Here is a 23,595-nt window from a genome sequence, read left to right as displayed (position 1 = left end):
TCAGTAATATGCCATTATACTTCACATTTATCCATCCATTCAAGTTACATATTCCTATTTAAGAGAATCAACTGACTATACGTTGCCACTATCAAAAATCCTGTATGGTTTAGCATTGATTTTAGTTATACCAGTAAAAAAAGAGAAAAATAAAGTTATGCTGCTGAGCTAATGCAGACCAAGCACAAATAAAAGGAAAATGTTTATAAGAAATAAGATAAAGTAAACATAACAAAAAATTCTTTAAAAGCAGAAAAAGGTATGAATAAAACATACTTAAAAAACAATATTTAGGTAGTTCTCAGATTATCAAAAAGGATCAAAAACTAAAGAATCTACCCATGAAGAGTGGCAGAGAACTCTTGAGCAGATGATGACAAATCGAAGAAAACATTCTAAAACTTTCATAGCAAAGGAGAAGAAAGCAAAATGTCCTGCTGCAGGAGAAAACTTATTAATGGGAAAAGGAGCTGAAAATAAAGTACTTAAACTTTTAAAAAATCAGTAATACAAAACTATCATGCAGCATAATTATTTTGTCCACAAGTTCTTTAGCTAATAGCATTACAAGTGCTAATCAAAATTAAGCCTTTTGCTGTTTCTGTTCTGTAATGATTGAAAGAAAACTGGCAGGTTTTTTTATAGCCCCATTCCTGCAGACTTTATTCTTCCTTTGTGCTGCTAAAGGTTGTGTGCTGACTTTCCCAGAAAAAGGTATTACACATCTACCATTACAGATATCTTAGATAACACAGCATCCTGGTTTCCTCAGCAAAGAATATGGGCACCTACATCCTATACTCATCCCTTCAAATTTTCATCGCTTAAGTCAAATGCTTTAGTGAGGAGCTTAAGTCATTCTAAACTCTACCTACATGAAAGAAACAAGGCCTTGATGTGAGCACTTAAGAAGTTTCATGCAATGATTATAAGTGACATACGTGATAAATATAAAAAACAAGTAGGCAAGAAGCCCACTACATACTTATGAACAAAGGCCATGTCTCTGTAGTAACATGCTAAATATCTCCCACGTGTGCATAAGAGAACATTAGAGGTACATTTTGAGATAATTCTCATTTGGCAAAGACATACCTTATTGTCTTCCCAATAAAGAGCAAAACATTCATCCCCTGGTCTCCAACTTTTTCCATACTCCATGTGACTCGATGGTTCCAGTATTTTCTCTGGTTTGATGGGCCCAGTTCTCCTTTTGGGACCGGTGTTGTAATACAACATTTTATCATCAAAAGATGGGATCACAGTGGGTCCTGATGATTTGATAGGTCCTGCTCGTCTTCCTTTCTGATGATGCTCAGTATCTCCATTTGGTACAGCACTAAAATCAGTCCTACTGGGATTTTGGTAATCATTATTAACACCAAAATGTTGCTCACTTTTTACCATAAAAGCTTCACTACTTATTGTTCGTGCCTTCCTATCAAAAAAATTTTCAGAATTGTGTGTTTGGTTTTCCCTTTTCCCACGTTTCTGATTATTGTTGTCTGTCACATCTTGAGCAGCAGAATTTTCCTTGAATTCTATGAAAGACACTCCTTTTCCTACTCTGTTCTGCATGTTGTTATCCCTTTTTTTGAAAGTAATATCACTCTGGTGAGCAGTTATGGGATAACCCAAATCTTTTGACCTATCATTTCTAGGATAATGTCTGTCACTTTTATTTTTTTCATCTGTCCAGTGTTCTAAAGAGCTGTGCCTTTCAGGACCTCTGTTTCTTGGTAACCCACCACTTTCCAAAGCCTGCCTTGAATTCTGAAAATCCTTTTGAAAACGAGGGGGTTTCTCATTCCTTGGTTGTCTCATGTCATTGCGAGAAACGTGTCTTGAATGATTCTCTTTGATGCCATTCTGTTCTGTATTCGTAACTTTGTGCTGTACTGGATGTGTTGGCTGAAATTGTAGTTTTGGTTCTACAAAGAAAAAAATTATTTCAATTAACATATTTCACACAAATACATTTCAGAAATACTGTTTCAAAGTCTGATAAAGCAACAGTATTCTTTAGAAATGTATGCACCTTTGTGACATGGAAATGGAATGGTACACACAGAATTTAGCAGACACATTTGAACTGCAATTCCTAGTTACTGGAAAATATACACTACTCTGGGCTGTTCTTAGAACCAAACCACCTATGAGCAAGAGAAAAACCAGGCATAAACTGAGGATTACTCATTCCTCCCCACGGACATCAACAACCCACTTGAGTAAGAGCCATTTAGGACAGAAAAATAGAATTCCAAGACAGAGAAAGGTGGAGGGAGGAAAACGAGGAGGAAAAGGGAATACTTCTAATCTGAACTGCAACCTTCTGTAAAAATACCTTGTTAAGAGCTATTCAGGATAAAAGAGAAAAGGCAAGAAACAGAAGTGATAAAATGAACACAGCTGGCAAAATGTAGATAACAAGAATAGTAGCAAAGCACAGGACTCTGGAGACTCTGATCAGTGAGCCATAATAGGACCTGCTCAAGCATCACCTTTAAGAGCTTTAACCAGAACTCTTAACTGATGAAAATAAAGACAAGATTGTCATGAATATCACTAAAAAGAGAAAACATGCTATGGCCTGCTGGAGAGGAAGGGAGCTGTGGGTATCTGTGAAACTTTTTATGGAATTATGAGCTTTTTAGGCAAACATGGAATTTTTAATGGGTTATTTAGGTGAAGAGCAAAAGGAGGAGAGAATTGAAGATGAACCCAAGGGAAAATAAAGGAGAAATTAGATTAAACAGGAGAGCTGCAAGTAGGTTCCTGGTCAATACAGTCCTGCACGTGATCACTGTAACCTGTCTCTTCTCCTCATTAAATTCTCTTTCTAAATTCTCTGTTGTGTATGTGAGGAGACATGTTTTTAAATCTACTGGCAATTTTGAGCTAGGATAAGCTGGTAACTGGGACAAGGAAGACCTGGCAGCTGAATACTGGAGAGACCATGGGTCCTGAAGGCCATCTGCCAGGGAGACCCCAGGTCTGAGCTCACATTGTGGCCAGATCTATATAAAGTATATTCATGTAACTTTCCTACCAGCTCCAGGCTGTACCAGCCAACAAGCTGGTGTCTGAGGTGGGCACTAGAGGTCAGGAGAGACTCACATGGGTGTATGCATGTTGGTGACTGGGTATGAGATCTGCTAGCAGACTTTAAACTGCTGGAAAAGGAAAACAAACGCATTAAAGGGATTCATGTTTACATGAGAAATTTTGTGCCATGTGGGCAGCTGCAAAGGTGTCATGCTCTTGCTTGTGTCCATGAGACTGGTGTGTGCATGGGCCTGGTGGGACTGTCCACTCAGGCTCTCATACACTCCCATGGAAAGGAATGTTACTACTAGAAACAATGAATGATGATACTTGAGAGCAAATGCATCAACTTTCATAACTACATGACAGCTGGCAAGTTTAAATTATAATGTAAATTTTACCTGGTTTATTTTTTTTAGAAAAACTCTTTCAGGTATCACATTATTAGTAGCAGTTCACAGAATTTTTATCAATTTAACTTACTAAATTGCCCAATAAGAATTTTTACATACATTTGATATAGCATAACTTTTAGAAGTCACATTTGTTTCATTAAAATGACCTAGTGTTTTTGTTTTTTAACATGACATAAGTATACATAAGGCTCAGCTTGAACATCATCTTGGTAAAAATACATCTTACTCTATAATTTATTCGTTTGAAACCCATCACATTTTTAATGCATTAATATGTAAATATATACTACTCAGAGAGATATGAGAGTTTCATAAATATGCATTTTCTTTTTAAAAATGCAAAGCTTACTTTAAATCTTGTATAATTAGGTTTTTCTTGTTAGAGTAAAACCTTTGGAGTTAGAAGTACCTCTACTTCTTCTTAACAAATGAGACATGAAAATACTGTTTTTCTTTACTTTGTATCTGTAACTTTTCACTAAATATTTCATTACACTTTTCCACTTCTGTATAATACCAATCTATAGTCTTCATATCATCCAGAAAGATTTAACTTCCTAATTAATTAATTAACAGCCTCCATTCACAACATTTTTAATTTATACCTCTTCTCTTTTGGTTGTAAAATGCTCAGGCTTCCACTCTTCCTATACACAACCCAGGCTCTTAGGTCATTTCCTAATGTTAATTACACACAAAATGACTGAACTGTTTGATGACCCTTGAATGTTTACACCCTTGTACACACCACTACAGAAAATTGCGTATAAAACTCTAACCTAATTCACAGTAAATCATCTTATTCAATATTCTGTAACATTAAGTTTATTAAATTACAGTCACTGTTCCAATAGAAAAAACCAGGAACAGGTCCATTGCTATAATGGTAATACTTTCCCAGGATTTTAGATTTGACTTAGATTCAAAATGTTTCCTCTTAAGGGCTGTCCTTTGCCCTCTTTTTAAATGAATAAACATTTCCTGAGACGAGATGAGTAGTGACAGTACTTAGTACATACAAGGTACAAGGACTCTCTACCACACAAATGCATGCAAAGCAGTTACAGCTATAGTTTAGTTAAAGCCTCAAGGAAAAAGCAAAACATATTCTTCTATAATTCAAAAAAGTTTACTGAAATTTCTGCTCAATTTCATAGTATGTCATGAGTAATTTTAGCCACTGTTTACACAATACATTGTGATTATACCATAAAAGCAACAAGTTGATTTAAAAGTGTATTGCATCCTTTGATTATAGATTTTTTTTTTAAATAATAGTGGAAAGTTAAAATAATACTACTAGGTAAAGTGACTAGTGAATTTCAAAACAGTGAACACGGGGTTTTTTTCTAGGTCTCTCTACTGTGACATACAAAGGCTGTCACAAAACACCTGACTTTTTTTAGTGTAACCTTAAGGTATGAAAAATCCAATAAACTTCTGTTTCCTACAGACACGCAGTTCTAGTGCTAAAAGCTTCCCTGTGACCGCATCATACAGGGCAGCCTTGAATGAGCAGAACACATTAACTGATTCACTGACATTCAAGCATAAATCACTCACAAATGGAAAATGACAAATAACAGTAAATGTTACTGTGTCAATAGTAGTCAATAAAAAAAGCCAGGAGATGAGAATAGTACTGGTTCTTCACATATTTGTACTGTTGGCCTGATCACCAAAAAAATCAAAGGGATTCTAAAGTTTCTCTAAGAGAAAATACATTTAAAAATTAATAACAAGTTCTGATATGACAAGTATCATTTGTCAGTCTGGAAACCTCACAATTTTGGATTTTGTATGTGATGACGCAAGAGGACCATACAGGACTAATCACATTCCCCTGATTATAAGAAACCAGCAGGACCTGTTGCACTTGGAAATCCCAGGCAACACAATTTATAAAGCACTGCTCAATGCACAATGGAATTTAAAGAGGACAGTTTCCCATAGTCCTCTCCTGTGGATTTAATCATGTTTAATAATGCTGCTAAATTCAATGACCATGGCCCTTCCCACACTTGTGGCAATATTTTGGGTTTATCCTCTCAAACTGAGTAATACTTTTATGTAACTGCATGGAAGTATATTTTTGAGACAGCTACCTCCAGGGTATGTTCTATCTTGTACTGGCCAAAAGATTAAAAAATTAGAAGAGAATTAGGGATACATTTGTACACACTTCATGTCATGATGTAAAATTCCCATTACTCAATAACTTTGTCAAGTTAAATAAATGTCAATATAATTCTTTCTAAAATGTAGCAACACTGAGGAAGGGGACTTGCATGTTTCTGTTGAAACAAAAGAAATACAAGCTGAGAAGAGTGACAATAAAGACATGGTCAAAAAAATCCAAAACATTCTGCATTGTATTCACTACAAACTTTAACTAACTGGATTAAAGGACTCAAATAAAACTTTTAAATTATATTTTAATTATAATTTATCTATTTTATTTATCATTTTTATTTTTATATATTTTAATTATAATTTTTAAATTATTCTTTAAAGTGTATTAAATTTACTACATTTGCTCTTTTATATTTAGAGACAAAATAAAAGTACTAGCCTTGTAACATGTATTGTCAATGCTAACATACCAATTTGACAAATAGAAATTATTTTCTTGATAGTCACAATTAGCTCTGACTGAATTTCAATTTTTAGAAGGCTGAATAATAAATATGACATTATTCAATTTGGATCTCTTGTCAATAGGATTCTGTACTTGTCGAAAACATGGCTACTGCATGGCAGATTTCAAGTGTTACAAATTTAACTCCAAGAAGTCAGACTTTTTTTCCCCTCCAAACCCCCCCACTCCCAGATATCCAATTAAATTGTGTGACCACAAAATGAAACAAATATTTGTTAATTACATTGTATTGCATTACCAATTTATTTCAAACCTTTAATTTATTTGGGACTAGATAAAGAATAATGTTCATTATTCCATAATACTATGGCCAGAGCTCTTGGTACCATCTTATTCTCTCTGATAATCCTTGTGTTTACTTATTTAAGCTGGCAAAGATAGATGAGTTGCTCCTCATAACAAAAGAAAACAATAAGGAGATTAATGGAAAAAATCTTTTGTGTTCAGTAGCAGAAATTAATCAAGTGCAAGCATAGGCAGCTAATTGAAAGCAATTTTGTCTACTATTTGTGTTATCTCTTGTAGTCAGGAGGTTTCTCTTGCCAAAATTCAAACTACTTAATTTCAACATAGAAATACTTTTGCAGGTGCTACCAACCATTCATAGTAATAAATAAATAAATAAATAAATAAACAAACAAATAAACAAATAAACGTGCTGCTTAAAGCTAAGGATATGTTTACTTTAATTCCCTGCATTTCATTTAAATAAACTGTTTAATGTATGCGGTGTTTTACAATTAAAGAGCTAGTAGATCATGGGGTCAGGTAGTTAATATTTTTGATAGCTGTAATTACTGAAAACAATATTTCCTTAGCTGGAAAAAGGAGATAAAACATAAAAAACCCATCACAAGATATCACTTATGTGGCAAAACAATTCAACAACAGTTCTGCAATTCTTGTTCAGCAATAGAATCGCCCAGCCAGAAGTGAATTTAGAAATTCTTCACACCACTAAGGTTTCAGGTGCAATTAGAAACAATAGATAAGAAAAACACAAAGCACAAAGCAAATCAATCCTCTGCATTCTTGAAAAAAAACAAACAATTCTTTTTTTCAGACACTTTCTCTGCCCAGATCACGTAAGATTTTGAAGAAAATTTGGTGTAGTACAGGATTAAAAAATACTTAGCTCAGTTCAGCAAAACCACCTTTTGTTTTTACAATTTTACATCAAATCTCAGTCATTTAGAAGGAATTACACACTGTCTGAAGTGTATAGGACTTTAATGCTTGCAATAATGATAAATATGGCCATTCCAGGTAATTATCTGCTCCTGGTCATATACAAACATGCAACAGTAAGGGCGTACTCATTTATTCAAAAATCACTGTCCCTATACAAACCCCTTTCTTTCTGAATACCTAAAAAACAAGATGAGAGTTTAGAGACCATAGAGGACAGCAAGGTGCCAGAAATACTGCAGAACAATCTATCTTCTTTTATATGTAGCATAGCACAGTGTTTGGTGAATATAAATGGAGAAAAACCTGCCAGCCTGGGTGCTCCTTAGTGTATTACTGTGCAGGAAAATCAATGAAGAGACATTCTTGGCTTTGTAACATTACATATTTGAGTTGTTTCAATCAGTTTCTCCAATGTGCCTTTCATTTCTGACCAATACTTTTCTAATTCTAAGTGAAACTACGTGTCTCTACTGCTCACAGATGACGGGATCAAATTAAATTTAAGAGGTACTAGTAATATATCTATATATCCTGTTTCTGCAGACATTTGGATACAGACTCCATGACTGAAGAGTTCACAGTGCTAAGTATGATCACTGCACATAGATCACTCAGCAAATACTTTTAAAACTTCTGTCATCTCAGCTTGAATGGAACTTAAGACAAGTAATAATTAAGAATTTAACTGAAATTATTTTCAAAGGCAGAGGTAATAAAATGGCAGAAAATTCAATATAGGATCTTAAGGATGTGGTTGAATTAATCAGACCGCAGAGTTTTCCTCAAATTTGGCAAGGAAAAAATCACTTTTGAAAGTGAAAAAAAATATGCCTATGTATTTCTTGGAATATCCATTTAAAAGATTCTGCAAACAAAAGTAAAACCTGGCATAGAAACAGAGATGCAATCCTATACACACTCAGTAAGGAAAATAAAAGGTAAGAACATGAAACTAGGCAACCATTTCAAAGCCTGACAAAGTACATCATCTACTTTTTTTCAGAAAAAAAGGCAGAAAGATTGAAAAAATTTCACAAAATAATCAGAAAACTTTCTGAGCTCCTAAAAAATGCTAACAAGTTGGATTTGGGTTTTTTTCAGGAAAGCATGGTTCAGGAATAGTACGCTGGATTACATATTGATTACTCAGATAAAGCAAGAAAAACCAACATAGTGACAAAAAACATAAAAGCAAAAATCTTGTGAGTCATGCTAGGAAATATGTCAGAATCTTCAGTAACTGAAGGAGTATAAAACCTTCAGAAAGTTTTAATAAAATTATGTTTTTCTTCTTATGACATTTATGGAATCTTTTTATTTCTATTTAACAGGAAAAAAATCATAAAAGTGATGTGTATTTATCTTTAAAACACAATATTGAGGGTTATAAACTGAAGTAAATATAATAAATATATCTACTTTTTTACTCACATAACACTATGCTTTACTGTCTACATATATGTACTAAATCCAAAGGACCCTATAAGTCCTCCTAAGCAATCAGTAGTATTTTAAAAAAGCAATTCACTCATTTCATGTGTCTTGATAAACTACAAGTTCCTACTTACTGCAAAATCACCGACAATAAGAAATGTATATAACCCACAGGGATTATTTCTTTTAAATTCCTTTAAATGTTTTACAGTCAAACATAAAAGCCTTCTGTAATATGTCAATATAAGCACAAAATGTATCCAAAGAAAAATCAATGCTTGCACTGTAAGCCAAAAATATTACCACTATTTTAATTTCTGCTCGCTGTAAAAAATCTAATGCATCTTTGGTAAGTAAAATGAGTTGCCAAGAAATATCTCAAACATTATGCCTTATATCTGCTTTCTGAAAATGTGGTTATATTCATTACCTGACCAGTTTTCAAAACTGTATCAGCTAATGCAGAATGCTGGTGCAGTTAAAAGTTATTTTCTTTGAATATTTAGATTTTTGATAAATACAGTGAAGAGTTATGATACCATAAATGAAGACTCATGATCCAGGAAAAATACAGTTAGATTAACAAATTGTGATTTATGTCATCTTATTTCAAATTGCTGCGTTTTAGACACCACGGAGCAAATTATTTGACCTTTCTTGAGAAGAATAATTCTCCAAGCACCCTTTTGGTTTTAAAGGATTGAATGAAGCAGAAGTTCTAGGAATCAACTTTTAGATGACAGAGTCAGGAAAATGAATTCTACCTATATTGTCCAGCATTTGTTCCAGATACATATATTTCAGTAACTCACCCTCTATTGTTAGAGTACCCATTTTGGATTCCAAGAAATCAAACAGTGTGCTTGGTGCAGATGGTCTGGCATTTCCTAGCTCTTCTTCATCTTCAGGTCTTATTCGGCCTCGGCCCTTCCCCTTACCTGTAAGCATTAAAGGCATTTTGTGAATGGATAATAAAAAATTTAAAAAGTCCAGACATGCTTTCATTTAATTTACAAAATGTTTGTCTTTTTTGTCTTTAAAACATTCTGTCACAGAAAGGCACGGATAGGACAAGAGAGTACAATTTTAAACTAAAAACTGGAGAGATTCAGATTAGATGTGAGGAAGAAATTCTTTACTATGAGGGTGATGAGGCACCAGAACAGGTTGTCCATAGAAGCTTGGGATGCTTCATCCTGGGAAGTGTTCAAGGTCAGGTTGAATGGGGCCCTGAGCAACCTGGTTTGGTGGGTGACCTCTGTCTGGGAGGTGGAACAAGATGATCTTTAAGGTCCCTTCCAGCCCATGTTCTTCTGTGATTCTAGGATACACACTCCCCATTTAAGGCTGATTAAATATCTGACTTCAAATTCAAAAATTTTGACAAGAACATAATACAGAGAAGTCTTTCTTAGGGATTTGCTTTCAGGTTTGCAATTCTAGCTTGCAGGAAAAAAAGATGCAAATACGCTCTTCTGTAACTACATTAGTAATCCACCAAACACAAGTTCTTTGGCTTGTAAACAGTTTTTAAGCATCATCTTGCAAGCTTTACCTCTAGGTGGTGGTCCCTGAATGGGTTTCTGTTTATTGTTGTTCAGAAGAAAATTTAATGCTGCCTCTAGGCTGTTACTGTTATCCATAAGTGCCTGTCTTGCTGCTTCTTTGCTAAAACCCATCTCTGTTATGTGTTTTAGAGCCTTTTCATCAACCTGAAATAAAAGGTACACACAAAAGTAATAAATACAACACTCTATAAACCCACCAGATTTTACATTAAGTTTTCTTTAATTTTTAATTTAAACAATTTTGTTTAATTGATGATAAATATTTCAGTTTTATATAAAATCTTTGCATACAACCTCAAAAGAACCAGCTAATCAAGAGATTTTTTTATTAGTAGAATGGTTTGTAATTCATTAGTTTTCAGTTATACTATTATAGGCTTTCAAGCACAAATTCTCCTAGTCTATATGAAAACTAAAAGAAATATCTCAAAATAATATGGGTATCAAAACTAGCCATCAGTTCCAGTTTGAACCCTATCACAACTTTTGCAGACAATGCAACACTCAGTTACTTCTTAAAATATGGAGAAAATATAATTGGCTAGAGGTTTTACAGAAGAAAGCAAAGAAATGCATACAATTTACTTCTGCAGAAATGCAGGCTCGTTATTCCAAACTATAGAGCATGATGACAAAAAGTCAAAAAAGGAATTAAAAAGCATTAAGTACAAAAAATAATATTGCACCTGCACCAATATCATACCAGTCACCCATCTACGTCAACAGTTGCAATCAAAAACACTTTTAACTGGAACCCCATGAATATAACATTCTGTCCACAGGTTCAAAAATAGCCATATGAAGACCCTACAAAAAAACCACAAAACCCCAAGTCCAATGGAATCTAATCTATGAGATATGTATTTAAATTTTACTGTATAAATGCTTAGCCCAGAATCACAGTAAAACTCGTAACTATCTCAGTAAGGTACAAAAGCACCATAAGTAGTCTAAAGCAGACCTCAAAATTAATTGAAAGGAAAGTCATTGCTCCTCAAGGTATTTTGATTTTATTCTTTTTATGTTTGGGTTTTGTTTTTAGTATTACACATTCAAGACTCCACCACAGTCTTCCATCTTACCAGTTCTCGGTAGACACCTTCATTCTTCCCCTCTGGTTTTGCTATCTTCTCCTTCTGGAAGAGTTCCCTGTTTCGATTCCCTCCAGCACTCACACTGAGATTGCTTCTGCTACTACCACCACCTCCTCCAAATGTCTTGGTCTTTAGATAAGCACAAAATAACACTTCAGCAAACAGAAATAATGAAAATAAGCCTCAATATTTAGCTAGTAGAAAAAGTGCAGTACCTTTGTTGCAGTGGTTTTTTGGGTGTTTTTTGATTATGCTGTGGGTCAACAAATAAAGCACTAATTTACACACACACAGAAGAAGATTAATTTATTAGTTAGGAATTTTTTTCCCCTGTGCCCAAATGAGGCTGTAAAAAGCGTATATAATTCTACCTGTTACAACTTGCTAAGTAATTTGAGAAATAAACTAAAAAGAAGATCAAGGCAGAACATAAAAACCTGACACATTAGAACTAAATTTCCTAGCTATTTTTTCAGACTGCATTCAGGGAATTATGGGGGCTTTGAGAATTAAAAAGAGCAGATGAAAATTGATAACCTGCATTTATTACTTAAATCTTATCAGCAAAATTGTAAACCCCTCATTTTTTAGTAGTGGTAGCAAAATCATATCTACAATAAAACATTATGATACACTTATTAGCTTTATTAAAATAAGAACACAGCCATCAATTCAAAAGGACTCTAAGTCTAAATCATCTTTTTAAAGATACAGTAGTCAAATTATAAGCAAGCATATATCAGAAAGCATTTGTCATTTAAGAGAGAAACACTTAACAAGACAAGATCAATCACAGTAAATAAAATGCTGCAACAGATGCATTCTAACCTCTTTGCTCTTTGCTACTTCTGCAATAGCAGCTGTTCTCTGCTTTTCAAATTCATCATTGTCTGCAACAGTTTTCACAGTATTTGTCATCTGCAGAGTCTTTCTGCGATCAAGGTCTCTGCTATCCACTTGCACGTAAGATGCACATTTCTGAAAATGCAAAAGAAATTTGAAATTAATTCTTAATTAGTTTTTAATTCTTCTGCCTGCTCTCATTTGAAAAAAGACCCTGCCAAGTTTTATTCCATTAGAGTAGCAGACCCTCAGATAAAGAATATGATTATGTAGATAAGACATTGCAAATGTCGTAATCATGATGATTCTTGGAAATCCACTGATCCTTGCCAAATTCTTTGGAACTCTTTAAGAAGGAATTGCATTAGTGCCTACATGATCTTACCAGCAAAATCAAAGGCTCCATACACTAAATAAAGTTAAGTTTGAAACCGAGAGGAAAAATGTTACTGGAAACTGGAAAAAAAAGAGGAGACTGGATTAACACAGTTTTGGGGGTTTTTTTAACAGGCACAATTTTTATATCCAAGTTATCAAGATCTAAGGTGTTTTGATAGCCTTTAGCTAACTGGAACAAGGTACCTAGATATCATAAAAGAGGTACTTTTATGAAGTGACAAAGAGAAGTACACCATACCTGCCCAAAAGGTACAAAGGGAGGAGGGCCACCTTCTGTTCCAATGTTACTCCTATTGTGTTTTGCCAAACTCTAAAAGAAAATTGATAATTAATAAATTGCAAACAGAAACCAGATTATATGATAAATGCCTATATTTCAGAAAGTATATGAAACTTGCAAGATGGATATTTCAAGCAGAAAAGAAACTCAAATTTTTAAATCTTGGATCACCTAAGTTAAGAAGAGGGTTAGAGGAGAGGCAAAGAAACAAAGAAAACTATGGAATTTTGCATAATCACCAAGACAATACATAGAGCATATGTAGAAAATTCAGTTATATAACAAAATCTATACTAATAAAACAAAGCAGCACACGGATAGACAACAGATGTTTCTTCATACAACGTCCAATGAACTTGCTGCCAGTAGAGATTTGCAAAGGCACACAGCACCTTTCAAAATGGATTGGACCAATTCAGCCTAGACAAGGGTAGGTTCAGGGGGACCTTATCAATCCATCTGCACAATGGAGACAGGCTCTTTTCAGTCGTGCCCAGTAAGATGGGCAGAACTGAAACAAAGGACATTCCCTCCATCACAAAACACTTTTTTTACTGTGAGGGTGACTGAGAAAGGGAGGCTAAGAAGTCCCCATCCTTAGAGATACCCAAAAACTGCCAGGACACTGTCCTGGACAAATGGCTCTAGGTGGCCTTGATTGAGCCAGGTGACCTCCATCCTCAACCATTCCGTGAAATTCATGATCCCATGCATAAGCAAATACAGAAAGGGTTAATCAGAATTGAATCCCCTGATATAATACAGCAATTCTGTATGCCAAGGCTGCATAAGCACTCAGACTGTGATCTCTCCCTAAAAACAAATCTCCTTTTTGCCACTGCTGGAAACAAAATGCTGTGCTACTAGGAAAAAAAAGAACAGTTCCTTAATGCTGTTAAAATGCAGCAAAATTATATTTCCTATAATGTATCTCTTTTCTTATCTTCATTTCTCACTGCCCTTTTTGCTCTATGGACATTCAGGCATGACCACACAAACTCTCTGTTGTCAGAGACAGCCTTAATTACTTAAGGCTATATATGAAATTTACCTATATATTTATTACCCTGATGTAGAACTGATTTAAATACATCATGTGAGAAATTGAGTATAAACACGAATAAGCTTTAAGCCACTATCATAGAATTTCTTAAACTAAGTAATAGATTAATTTAGCTTATACATACCCATATTAAAACTTTTGGTTACTCCTTTCAAGCTAACTACTTTCATTCAGGAGCCAAAGACTGTTTTCTAAATCATTTATAGTTATTAATTTCTTTTAAAGTTGGAAAAAAAATCTTTTTTCTCATGCCTTGGAGCAAAAAACACTGATAAAACATTCAATAAATTATTTAAAAAAGTACTTAGAAGTGCAGAAATCATACAATTTTTCTGCTTCAGTTTCAATCAGTTCGCTTAAAATGCTGCCTTAGAAATATAAGCTAACCAAGGGCTGATCAGTGCAGCATGCTCACACCTCCCTGTACCTATTAACTGAAGCAGCACAGTACAATAGTGATTTCATGGCCAAACCGCTTCACTTCCCAAGAGCAGGCACTCCAGGTGCAATTAACCCTTATTCAGGCACTTCTATTTGTTTGTCTGTTTGTTTGTACATAGAGAAATGCAGGCAATTTTGGAATGAACTCCCACACTGAATCAAATTATAATTTAAAAAAAATTATTATATGCTAGACAAGAACCCAAGCATCAGAATAATTCCTCATGTCCTATAATCAGGAAGACCATGCTGAATTTACATTTTCTTCTTTCCTTCCCAAATCAGAATCAAGAAATCACACAGAAGAAAAAGATTGTTCAATCTACTGCTAAAATGTGCAATTGGGCAAATGGCAAAAAAGCCCTTAAAAACTGACTGCCTATTTACTTACACGAATTTTGAATCACAATAACTTATTGCATAAAACTGTTATCCATAGAGAAAGAATTCTAATGATCTAATGGTAAAGAGCCCTGATAACTTCTTCTCAAGGAGCATTCTCTGCTGAGAAGTGAGAGCAGCTGCTTTAGAGACCAAGCTTCACATAGCACCGAATAAAAAAGCAAACTGGTAACACACACGCAATCTTTTTTAACTTAAAATTAAATTTCCTCAGAACTCAGCAGTAAGCATCACTTACAATAAACTTTGTTATAAATGTATTTAGTGATCTTCTTTTACCTGTTTTGCTCTATTTGCCTCATGACACTAAATCTTATTTCCTAGAGAATCTCTTAGGAAACTAAGGCTCGCAATATGCGATCACTAGATATTATGTACTATTGTACCCTCACCTTTCTTTATACATGTATTTTGAAGTATACATTTTCCCATTAGGTAATCTCAGTACTTAGCCTCACCTTCACCAAAACAGAAAAATTACCAGAAAGCTTTACTTTTAGATGATCTGTAATTCTAAGTGTTAAAAATTTAAGTGCCTGCTAAACAGTCTCACCAATCACCTTAGCAGATTTGCTTCACACTTCACTTACATACTATCTACTGTTTTGTTTAACAGCAATATAAAATACTGTTCCCTCATAAGAAGGGAATCAGCAATATCTTACAGATACTGCTCCTTCATGCTTGGAACATCAGTCACCATCAGATCATGAGGAACACCACAAAGCAATAATTATTTGGAACCGTATTTTTTCCTAAAGATGTCCATGACACTTCACCTTATATTTCCAAATAGTTTAGAAAAAAAAAAATACAAAAACTCTCAGTAACAGTCTCATTTACTCCTTCCTTATTTATTTACTGTCATTTAAATAAGGACACTTAAAAAGACCTGAATTTTCCAGGCAAGAATTTACTTTATGTTAAAATTGAATGCTACAAGGAAGAGCACATTTATTCCTTATGCAATGTGATAATACTGCATTCATTCCACATATGCTGCATTGTAGTATGAGTCTTTTATTACTAAAACTTGATTCCTCCGGAAAGTAATTTCAAACACTGTTCTGAATGGAACAAAACAGTAATACAACTGAACCAGCAGAAGCTGACAAGTAGGTGCAAGGGCAATACCTCAAGACAGGATAAACAACTTTCATTCTGAAGTTTCATATGTTATTTAGCTTTACACTAACTTTATGCTAAAAATAAAACCCCCTTATTTCATCATCTACACATGAAGCCAAATTAACACATCTCAGACTTTCTAGTGGAGAGAAAATATAAAACTGCCTTCAAAAATAAAAAACTGGCTTCAAAACAAGTACCTTGAAACAGTTTTATGTCTTTCTATGCAAAAACAATTCGGCATTTTATTTAAGCTTCTGTGCCAAGATTAGAAAAGGAGTGGCAGTATCCTTATCACCTCTCAGATATTTTAGCAATTATGCTTATTTGTCAGGTGTACTCTTCTACAAACCTTTCTGAAGAGGACAGAAGCATCAAATTCATAGGGAAACTGCTAACCATGTAGCATCTGGCTTCTACAGATTTGTTTGAGCCCTATCTGTCTAGCTGTCAGTCTAGATATAGAACTTGAACTACAATTTCCAGTGGTCATGGTTCACCTGTCCAAACTGATTCCTTGTCACTTACATCTCTTCTGACATGGCCACATTGATGTGCTGTGAGCTGGTCAACAAGAAAAAGAAAACAATACTCTGGCAAACTCCAAAATTTTGAGAACCAGAGTGCGGAGCGGATAGTAGCAGGCAATAGTTAACTTTCTGTATCTTACCAGAGCAAATCAGGGATGGCTATCACTCTATTAAACATATTGCATACAGCCAAGAGAACTGGCTAACAAGTGCTGAAAGTTGTAGTCAGCAGCACACCTTTGGTTACTAAATGCTTTGCTTTTTTTATTTACGTAAATAGAATCTGTTCCAAGTTAGTTCTGGATACTGATTTCAAAAACCAATTAAATATAAAGCAAAACTTACCTGTTGAAGTCCAGGTAGAAGAAATATGAAAACAGACTGTATAAAATGTCACCAAGAAAGCAAACCAGTTCTATTCTTGTCTTGTGAATTGCACGGCATTCTCAAGAACATGTTAGCTCTATGTTCTCTCTTCTGTCCCATCTACATTTAAAGTCAGTGTTCTTTAACTGAAGAGAGAACTCACAAGACTTAATACTAAGTAAGAATAAAAATCATAAAATGGGATGTTTCTGCTGCTGGTCCCAGAACCTTTTTTATTTTGAAAGCTTTATTTAAAACCAGGAATGCTTTTGTGCTTTAAAAAACCCCTTATTTTCAGCTATAAAAGCTGAAGGATGCCAAACAGAATTTGCTAGAATGCATAACGCTAAAATTCAAACTAATTTTGGCCCAGTTTGCCAAAACCTATTAAGTGCAACCAAATACCAAAGAAGGCTAGTTCTACCAAAAATTACTGACCCAAACTTAGCAGGAGCAACAATAAAATGAGTACTTCATACACACAGAGATGTGCATGGTTGTAGTAGCAATAGTTAATCTGTCAAGTATCTGGGACTAATGGTAGTAGGGTCACAACTCCTGCTCTAGGAACTTCCACCTGTTTGTGAGAAAATAAATAAAAAAATATTCCTGCATCCACTTTTGTTCTACTGTGACAGAAACCAAAGGAAAGGAGATAACACACATTTATGCCTTTTTGGAAGAATTTTAAATCTCCAATTTCACTTCGTAGCCACAATTTATCTTAAGTACTGATGATACGTGGAATACCAAAGGTTACCAACTTCAATGCTTTCTGTACATTTATTCTATTATTTTTGCCTCAAAAAGACAGTCTGCAGACAGCAACTGTAAAAGGCAGAATTCCATAATATTTTCGTACCAAATACACACACTGTTTAAGAAAGCGACCACCCATGACTATTTACCAAAATAGATGTAATATGTTTGATTAATGCTTTCAATCCCTGAAGAAAGGAATCAGTTCCCATGCAAAAATCACTCGTTATTTTTTAATTTGCAACATTATACATAAGACATACTCGCATACATTTGGCTGCTGCCCTAACACTATTTGGACAGTTCTAAAAGCTTATTATACAAAAGTTCACAGTAAACAGAATAAGCTTGCCATTCTTAAATGCAAAATGCAACTTGTAAGACAAGCATTTCTAGTGGTGTTACCTCACCCTTTGTAATTCCCACTTTTCTATAAGATGCTCCACTTCACCTCCAAGAACTGCTGTGTTACTGTCATCCAACAGCAAGAATCCATTTCTCACTTCAACAATTCCTGAAAGCTTAATTTTTGTTCCAGGTGGAGTGTTCAGGCTAGAGGTAGAAACAAAGTAAAAAAATTCAAATACATTTATTAAATTCTGCCACAAAGAAACATATTAAAAAACTACTCTTATTATAATTCCAACATTTTCATATGCCATGATAAAAAATAGCATCAAAAAGCACAATACTCTTCTCAATAGTTTTATTGGAATACTTCTCACCCGTTACACAAAAATGCCATACTGAAAATTAGATTCTAACAGAGATGAATATTAGCAAATTGTCTGTTTGCTTAATATCCAATTTCTTAATACCAAACTAAGGATAGGATTTGTTTTGACTATCAGATTATATTCTCAGACAACTGACTTTGAAGCACGTTCCTCATATTCAAAGTTAATCTCATTTTTTTAATACATTTAACTTAGTAGACACAGAGTGGTTAGAAAGGAATCTTTCTACACATTTCTAAGAGCTAGGACTGTACTAGAATAAATATAAAAACCAAGCATCTTGAAGTGCTTTTTCTCTCACTACCCTAAAATTCAAAAACATATGAATACTTTCTGTCATCAGCTCGCACACAGACCCACTTTATCATCTTCTCATGTGAATCTACCCTAGGAAAAGCAACAGCAGAAACATAAAAGAACCATGTATTTCCAACATGTAATTGAAAGATATAACATGCAGTGTAATCCGGAAGCTGCTTCTTCTTTTGAGAAACAGGACACAGCCAGTTAAAACCTTCCAATGAGAGACAATAATCTCTTTAAAATATGCTAGAGCTACTGTTGCAATCACACACCCATAATGTGGTAAGGAACATTCATAGCGGAGTCAGACAATTACAGTACCAGTGGCATTTAACCTTAGCAATGTTAATGGATTTCTGGATTGTTCTGATAAAAGCAAAGAAAATTAGATAAAAAAATAGACATGAAAGAAATACAGGAAAAAAAAAATAAAATTAGACAAGGGGAAAGGGGTAAATTGAAATCAAAGTCATGAAAAACCTGCAATTTAAAATAAAATTGTGATTCGCATTTATTTAAAGTAACACTATGTACTGAAACAGTATATAATTGCATTTTAACAGTCCAACATCAAACCTGAAACAATTACATATAACATTAATTAAATCTTTAAATGTTATATAAAAAGAAGAGCTCACAACATTACTAGAGTGGTGAGTTCTCTAATATTTTTGAGATTTTATCAAAAAGCCTTCAAATTATGCCTTGTACTGGGTGTTCATCTTTAAATATTGTGTGAACTAGAATCTACTTACACAGGAGTCTGTTTGCCTTCCTTTATTGCTCTCTTTATACTCACATTGGAATATGATATTCCAAGTTCTGCTGGCTCAAGCTAAAATTAAAATACCATTAAATGTTCTGACAGCATCACTCTGAACTGCAGAAGGAACAGTTCAGAAGGAACAGTTTAACAGTAGAAGATGACATTCAAAAATTAAGTATATATCTATAACTGTTGCAGCTAACAGAGAAAGACAGAATAAGGTGTTGTTTTTTTTAAATCAAAGTTATCTGAACTAGAAGAGTACACAGCACACCAAGATTCTGTAGACTAAACATCAGAGACTGTTTTCAGCACCTCCATAACCATACACACAAAACATCCCCATGTTCAGCACTAATCAGCTCTCTTCACTTTTAACTGAAGAAATATCCAAGCTAAAGGCCTGCCCTGTTAAGCAGCATTAGTTGCACAGGACTGTCAAGCCTGTGGCATTCTTACTACAAAGGCAAGGCAAAAAATCTGCTATTACTAACAATTGGGAATTTGGCCCAAGTTTACACACACCCCCAAAATGCTGTGTGTTGTGAAACTGCAACTCAGTAGATGGCTGCAAAAATCCACTTTCTTCCATTATGTGGCTCAGCATAAACAGAACTCTAAATTACATTCATATATACATCTGCATGCTGAATTTAAATTTCTCCTTATATACAAATCCAAGGAGGAAGCCTCTTTTGTCAAGCAATTTTTTTTCATAAATTACTAAGGACACTTCCACTATTTCAAGAGCATCTAAGTATCAAAGGAAAACATGGAAAAGAAAGTTGTTCACCTTATTTTTGACATGCTACTGTATTCTATAGCTGTGCAGCTTGTGTGTCCATCAGTCATCTGTAAACGTAACATTCTGGGAGCAGCCTGAGATTCTTCATTATCCTTTGGTGCAGCAACATTGCGAATTTTCTGTATTTGCAGGACACAAGGCCCTTCCAGCTAGATAAGTCAAACAGAAAAGACAAAAGTGTTAGCACTGTTAAGCAAACACACTGCAGTATCTAGACACACCAAGAGATGCCCCCAGGCAGAGAAAAGTGTAATTTGATCAGGCAGTCATGTTGAATTTCTATCACTCATGTACTCTGTGTTCTAAAGCATAATAAAGATGGCTTTTTCAGAGAAACAGTTGTGATGCTTCACATCTCTCTGAGGTATCAATTATAAAATAAAAGTGAATGAAAACAGTTGCAGAGGCAAACAAACAAAAACACAGATACTGTCACTGCCAACATAGTATGGAGTCCAGATAAGATTTCACTTCAGGGTGTCACTGACAAGGTCTTCTAACGAACAAAAAAAAAAGCTAAGAAGACTATTTGTTTCAATCAAGAGGAAATTTCAAGCACAAATGCTCTGCATCAACCAACTAGAAACATAGCTTCTTTGAAGAGACATCACTTGTCCATTGATTATGTAAAAATGAATATCCTACTACACACACAACAATCTGTGTTACAAAAAATAAAAAATAATAACTAAAAATCAACCAACCAAAAAAACCCAAAAAAACCCAAAAGCAACAAAAAAGCCAACACCCCCTAAAGAAACACACCACAAATAAAACCCACCAAAATAAAGCAAAATAAACCCACCTAAAAAATCCAAGCCCAAGCCAACTACCTAAACCATTTATCAAATTTCAGCTATAGCTAAATTATTTTAATTTCTCTGAAAAAAAAATTGTCTGTGGCTGCTCAACTGATCTCTAGCTCCTAAATGACAGTGAAAAGATGAAGTGCACAGTTCCACCAGCTTCTAACCTTGAAGAAACTGAATAGGTAGGCAGAAGAACACAAAATGAGAGTAGATAACCAGTAGGTAAGTATACACAAAAAAAAGAGAAACTAATAATAAGAGAAATTAATTATAAGAGAAATTAATAATAAGAGAACAGGAGCACAGTAACTCTACTATGACAGCAGTAGAAGATCTGATGTAGCAATCACTCTCACTAAACAGGCTTTTTAAAATGCAGATCAGTTTTAAATGGAACAACAAAGCTGATCATCATTTAAAAAAATAATAAAAAAGGCTGTAAGAAAGAAAAATACGCAATCAAAAAATTAATAATTAAACACAAATTAGGAAGCATATGAGTAACCTTTAACAGGAATTAAATTGGTGGCATCTCATGTTTTGAACTGCTTACCATCAACTTGCCAGTACTCAGAAAGGAACTCTGAGATCACAACCTAGTGAATGCTTCTTCTGAATTTAATGTTTCCATTGTAGTGATACAAGTTCTCAAAAGAAAACCAGTAACACCTTAAAATGTAACAGCCATTAAATTATACATTGTAACTTTATAGTATTCTTCACACTTTAATTCCTCCAAAAATACTTAACATATCTTTATGGTACATAGTCATCCAGATGGAAATGGGAAAATTCAGTTTTTCCAAATCCTATGCAAATGTGGCCATCTTGTGGTTAATGCTGGTAATTTTGATACATACAAGACACAGATATTTAATGAGTGAGTCAAACAGCTCTGTTTATTGACTGAAGTTGATAACCATCTATAATGGTTAAATACCCATGTTTCATAATAGGACTCTCCCAGCTTTTATGCAACTATTTGCCTATTAAAATAGGCAAATAATTGCATAAAAAGTTATTTTTTGAATAACTAAAGTTGTTCTCTCTGGAAGATGGAAAAACATCATAGGTTCTCAAGATATAGATAAATAATAACGATATTAGTCTTGGCTGAGAGGAACAATAGTAGCACATAATTGCTATTTTTCACTGAAACATTTCTGAACAACAAACTACTTTCTACAGAGAGATTATACCAAGAAGTTGTTCCTCTCCCATAAAGCAAATATTCTTTTTTTGCAAACACATAGCTCTATTACATAATGTATTTGAAGACATTGAAAGCTAAACAGAATTGCAGATAAGGAGTCAGATTTGCTTTATGTTACTCAAAAAAAGGAAATTACAGGTAAGAAACCTGTAAGGATTTTAGCTTGAGCTAAAAATTATAAACAGGAGTCCTTTTCAAGCAGATTTTTTTTCTGCATAATTCTTTCCAAAACTGGAAGTATTATCCTCCAGAAAATGGCTTCCAAGTGTGTGGTTTGGGTTTTTTTAGAATAGTTTTCTAAAGATCTGTGAATATAGATTAAGTTAATAAAACTCTTCCCATAACATTAGTTTAGTAAGTAATATGCTGCATGCATAGACTGCTGCCTAGCTAAAATCCATGATCGTACAACGGACTCTCACTCAAGTGTCTTTGCATAAATGGCAATAATGTCTGTGCCTTTTTTTCCTGTAGAAGTCTGTACTTGCAGTAGTGACCACTCAATTTAGACAATAAACAAATCCAAGCAGCTCTTAACAGAGACTCTCATCAATCAAGCTCACTTTCTTAAAACAAATCCACCTTAACTTACGCTATCTGAATTTCAACAGTAAAGGAATACATTTCCCCAGAATTTCCACATCAGTAATAGACTGCCAATATTTGAAGTAAGGAATAAAGAATTGAAGTGAGAACCACTGCTAGGTTTAAAATAAAATTCCTTCATTTATCCACTCTCTGAATTGCATGTAAGGAACAAAACAGGAAGGATGCACAGAAGGGTACAAACTTCATTTTTACTTAAATACGCATTAAAATCTAGCACACTCAATTTTCAAGTATAATACTCTTCTCTAGCACATGAAGTGCTACACCATCTAACATGTTTTATTCACATAACCTGTAGGATACACAGCCATAAGAAATTACATAATGTGCATAGCTATAGCCATGAACATCAGTAGGCAGGTAACATAGCATTAACATGGGTCATTGTGTATTAGAATCGAACAGGTACTTTGATGTATTTCTGACCTGCTGTGTTGCCCTCTCAGGATAATGAGGCGAAAAAATGAAATTCTGATACAATGTCAAGACCAAATAAGTTAAATGACTTTTCAGCAACAAATTAAGTTGCCAAGGTTGTCCAGATTCTTATTTAAGCATTTCAAAGTAGTGAAATAAAAAACCAAAAACTCTTTTGTGGAGCTTATGTTCTTATATTTAGACTATAATATATTCAAACATTGGGCGCCTTGTATGTGAAGTAATGACAAAACCAGACTAAAGGGACATTCTGTCATCACACAGAAATTACAGAATACAGAAAAGTGAAGTAAAAAT

At 34.2% G+C, this 23,595-nt stretch overlaps 1 protein-coding gene across 3 annotated transcripts in view; it reads right to left on the bottom strand.

Annotated features, from left to right (window-relative positions):
• TDRD3 (tudor domain containing 3) overlaps positions 1-23,595 on the bottom strand; it is a 91,412-nt gene that overhangs the window by 23,166 nt on the left and 44,651 nt on the right. For all 3 annotated transcript variants that reach the window (XM_056485573.1, XM_056485564.1, XM_056485582.1), the window contains 8 exons: positions 20,218-20,378; positions 18,029-18,170; positions 12,888-12,959; positions 12,236-12,385; positions 11,396-11,536; positions 10,301-10,457; positions 9,558-9,683; positions 1,096-1,931 (listed from right to left, as the gene is read on the bottom strand). In XM_056485573.1, the coding sequence (XP_056341548.1) occupies positions 1,096-1,931; positions 9,558-9,683; positions 10,301-10,457; positions 11,396-11,536; positions 12,236-12,385; positions 12,888-12,959; positions 18,029-18,170; positions 20,218-20,378 (1,785 nt within the window). The remainder of the gene's footprint in view (positions 1-1,095; positions 1,932-9,557; positions 9,684-10,300; positions 10,458-11,395; positions 11,537-12,235; positions 12,386-12,887; positions 12,960-18,028; positions 18,171-20,217; positions 20,379-23,595) is intronic.

Source organism: Oenanthe melanoleuca, chromosome 1 (assembly GCF_029582105.1).
Source record: "Oenanthe melanoleuca isolate GR-GAL-2019-014 chromosome 1, OMel1.0, whole genome shotgun sequence".
Lineage (NCBI taxonomy): Eukaryota > Metazoa > Chordata > Aves > Passeriformes > Muscicapidae > Oenanthe > Oenanthe melanoleuca.
This window is presented reverse-complemented; position numbering and strand designations above follow the sequence as displayed.